The 4479-nt window shown below is 43.6% G+C and overlaps 1 protein-coding gene across 1 annotated transcript; it reads left to right on the top strand.

The window, feature by feature from the left end:
• Positions 1–448: 448 nt before the first annotated feature.
• Positions 449–859, top strand: LOC132164968 (uncharacterized mitochondrial protein AtMg00860-like). Its single transcript, XM_059575483.1, has one exon. It carries the CDS (start codon positions 449–451, stop codon positions 857–859), a length of 411 nt encoding a protein of 136 aa, XP_059431466.1.
• The last annotated feature ends 3620 nt before the right edge of the window (positions 860–4479 follow it).

Here is a 4479-nt window from a genome sequence, read left to right as displayed (position 1 = left end):
GGACGGATCGATGAGGATGTGCATTGACTACCGCAAGCTGAACAAGGTGATGATCAAGAACAAGTATCATTTTCCAAGGATTGATGACTTGTTGAATCAGCTACAGGGGGAGCAATTATTTTCCAATATTGATTTACGCTCAAGCTATCACCAAGTGAGGGTGAAGGAAGGAGACATTCCTAAGACGGCCTTCAGGACTTGTTACGGACATTACGAGTTTTTAGTTATGTCCTTCGGACTAACTAACGCACCAGTTGTCTTCATGAACAAGATGAACAGAGTCTTTCATGACTATCTGGACCAATTCACAATGGTCTTCATTGGTGACATCCTGATCTACTCGAAGACGACGGAGGAGCATGAGGAGCATTTACGGAAGGCATTAGAGAGGCTTCGAAGGGAGTAGCTCTATGCTAAACTTGAGAAGTGCGAGTTTTGGTTGGGTAGCATGTCTTTCCTCGGACACGTGATTTTCGGAGAAGGTGTAGCAGTTGACCCGGAGAAGGTAAAGGCAGTGGTGGAGTGGGCTTGGCTAACTAGCGTATTCGAGATTCGATGTTTCTTAGGACTCGCTGGTTACTACCGACGCTTCATCGAGGGTTTCTTGAAGCTATCAGGACCACTTACTGCTTTGACTAAGAAGAACACTTGCTATGTTTGGACGGATGAGTGTGAGAATAGTTTTCAAGAGCTGAAGGAGTGCTTGATAACTGCTCCAGTGTTGGCCTTACCTTCGGGATCTGGCAATTTCGAAGTGTATAGTGATGCCTCTAAGAAGGGATTAGGGTGCGGGCTTATGCAGAATGGCAATGTTATTGCCTATGCTTCACGCCAACTGAAGACTTATGAGCAGAACTAATCTTTGCACGACTTGGAGTTGGCTGTAGTCGTGTTTGATTTAAAGATCTGGAGGCACTACTTGTATGGCGAGAAGTACGAGATCTACACGGACCATAAGAGCTTGAAGTACTTCTTTACCTAGTAGGAGCTTTACATGACGTAGAGAAGGCGGTTAGAATTGATCAAGGATTATGATTGTGAGATCAATTATCACCCTGGCAAGGCTAACGTAGTAGTAGACACGTTAAGTAGGAAATCAACGGTGGAGCTTGCCACTCTTGGAATTTCTCAACCTCAGTTTATCAGAGAGTTCACTAGGATGGGATTGGAAATCATAGGCGAAGGTGCGCCTGAACACTTGGCTAATCTAGTGGTTCAGTCAAACCTACTTGCAAGAATCAAAGCTGCTCAGTTGGAGGACCCCGAGTGTGCCAAGATCAAGGAGTTGCTCGAAGAAGGGAAGGCAAAGGAATTCTGTCTTAAGGACGATGGGTTGCTCACCCATTTCAAGCAAGTATGTGTTCTAGAAGGCAGAGGATTAAAGGAGGAGATAATGAGCGACGCTCATCGTTCCCCGTACACTATGCATCTTGGTGGCACTAAGATGTATAGGGGCGTGAAAGGATCATACTGGTGGAACAATATGAAGCGGGATGTCGCAAGATTTTTGGAGCAGTGCTTAACCTGCCAACAGGTTAAAGCAGAGCATCAGGGGCCAGCAGGCATGCTCAAGCCCTTGCTTATACCTAAGTGGAAGTGGGATGAGATCGCTATGGATTTTATTTTGGGGTTACCCAAGACAACCACTGGAGAAGATTCCATTTGGGTAGTAGTGGATCATCTCACAAAGAGTGCTCACTTCATTCCTATGGAGGTTAAGGATCCAATAGATAAGTTAGCTAGACTTTATGTTCAGAATATAGTCCGATTACACGGAGTACCACCGGAAATTATATCGGATAGAGACTCGCTTTACTTCGTGGTTTTGGCAAAGTTTGCAGAAGGAGATGGGAACGGAGCTAAAGGTTAGTTACGCTTTTCACCCCCAGACAGATGGTCAGTCGGAGCGGACTAACCAAATTCTGGAAGACATGCTACGAGGTTGCGTGTTGGATTTCAAGGGTAGTTGGGTCCAGTACCTACCTTTGATTGAGTTTGCCTACAACAACGACTACCAGGTTACTATTGGAATGCTACCTTATGAAGCACTTTGTGGATGTAAGTGTCAGTCACCCTTGTATTGGGACAACGTCGGTGAGAGGCAGACGTTGGGGCCAGAGTTGATTTAAGAAACTCACGACAAGGTGCTCATCATTAGGGAAAGGATGAGCGCAGCTCAGAGTCGGCAGAAAAGCTATGTCGATAATCGGAGATGGCCATTGGAATTCGAAGTGGGGGATCATGTATTCCTCAAGATATCACCCATGAGGGGAGTGATGCGATTTGGGAAGAAGGGGAAGCTCAACCCTCGATTTATTGGACCGTTTGAGATCACCCAAAGAGTAGGGAGATTGGCATACAGAATCGCCTTACCCCCTGATTTGGTCAGGATGCATGATGTTTTTCATGTCTCGATGCTAAGGAAGTACATCGCTAACCCCGATGTAATTATGGAATACGAGCCGTTAGGAATCCAGGAGGGATTGACCTATATCGAGGAGCCAGTAAAGATTATGGACAAGAAGGAGCAAGTGTTACGTACAAAAAAGATTCCTATCATTAAGGTATTGTGGCGTAACCATGGTGTCGAGGAAGAATCATGGGAGGCGGAGCAAGACATGCAGAGTCGTTATCTGCATTTGTTTGAGTGATTGTGTATGACTCTTTCTTCAAGATTATACTTGGATAGTATACCTATTTCGTTTTGGGTAATGGCATAGTTGATCAAGAAAGAATTTGCTTTTCCCTACAGGATCATGCACCTATACCAATCAACCCGGACTGCATGTGGAGCTACTCATTTTGTGAGCTGATAGATTTAGGAGTAGAGATTGGTGACAACTGGTATAGTGTTGGTAACATCGAGTATGATCCGTTAGATGACTTGCGAGGTGATTTTCCAGAGTCGTTCGAGGATAATGAAGTGCCAGTTAATGGATGGGAAGAGATAACCCAGGAACCTACTGAGCATGATACCAACTATACTACAGATGAAAGGGACCATTCTACTCCTCTTTGAATGCTGTTCTTTTGGTATTTTATCTAGAAATTTTGAGGACAAAATTTTTTTAAGGAGGGGAGAATGTAGTGATCCAAATAAATTAACTAAGCTTAGGTAGCTTAATTTGTAGTGATCCAAATTAATTTGGGATTTAGGGTCACTAAGGACCACTAGAAGGGCATTTTTGAAATTTAGACTTTCAGACTGGACGTACGCTAGGGTTGATGGACGTACACTTTTGTTTGTAGTGGAGGATGTACGCCGGGGGACCACCGTACCTATGCGTGCAAATAGTACATGGACGCAAGATCCTTTTGGAATAACTCTTGGTTAATACCTAGACATACGATACAACATTTGGACCACTGTGTAAATAGTACCCGGATGTCAGCTACTCGTCAGAGAAGTTGGTAGCTCCCTCTACTATAAATACTCCCTACCCCCTTTACTCTCACGCGCTCATTTACGCCCCCAGGCTCCCAGAACTCTCTGATAGTGTGTTTTGTGGAGAAGAGAGAAGGTTCTTGAAGTTTCGCTTTTGGGTGGTAATATCCTTAAGCCTAGCTCATTTCTTAGCTATTATGTTGTTAATTTGCTAGCTCAGTTATTGGTTTTGGGTTTCTAGCTAGGTTATGATTTAATCTTGGCAGTTTAGTAGTTTATCTTGATTTAGCATGTTTTGTATTGCATGGAGACATTATTTTGAGATAGGTAGTCTTAAAAAGCCTTTTGGTAGCCTTAGAAATCGATTTGGGAGGATAGGAGGACGAATGGACAAAATAAGCTTCTACCTAAAATCCTTCAGAGCGGACGTACGGTCTGAAGCATTCCAGGGAACGCTATTTTGGTAGGCCACCCGATAGCTCTAATTTTCTTGTTATAGAGTTGTTTTAGTGGAATTAGGACTAATAGAAGGTTTTCCCCAGATTTGGGGAACTCGGACCATTCAGAGTAGTATTCGAAGAATATATACGACCCAGGTGAGTTTTAACTCACGTAATGCTTGCTGTTATTTTCCATGACTGCACGACTATTTTGTGTACAAAAAGATGCATATTTGCAACTCTCATGATTTACACTTGTTGCACATGAACTTTAGCATTTTTTAGAAAAACGTTGTGCTGAATATGTTAACAAAGTGAGACTTGTAAAAAGCATACATGTAAAATATAGATAGGATAAATTGCATCGTATGACATGATACATTGGTATGTGCGGTATAATGGTCATGGGCTTACTATATATGTTAGCTTTATGGTCAAATGTGTGTGTTATATGGGCCTTGGATCCAATGGTTGTTTTGTGGCCGGTGCAGTCTTAACGAGCAGTCACTACAGGACGAACATCATTAGCGGTGTGGGCCACCCGAGGTCAGACTCGGTCGTGCCGTTAGTGTTATGTACGGTAGCGAACAATAGTCGGGGCACTAGGATTGTATAACAAATCCCTCGAGACAGCGCCAACCCTGCTGAGAAGGG

The sequence above is a fragment of the Corylus avellana genome, chromosome ca11 (assembly GCF_901000735.1).
Source record: "Corylus avellana chromosome ca11, CavTom2PMs-1.0".
Lineage (NCBI taxonomy): Eukaryota > Viridiplantae > Streptophyta > Magnoliopsida > Fagales > Betulaceae > Corylus > Corylus avellana.
This window is presented reverse-complemented; position numbering and strand designations above follow the sequence as displayed.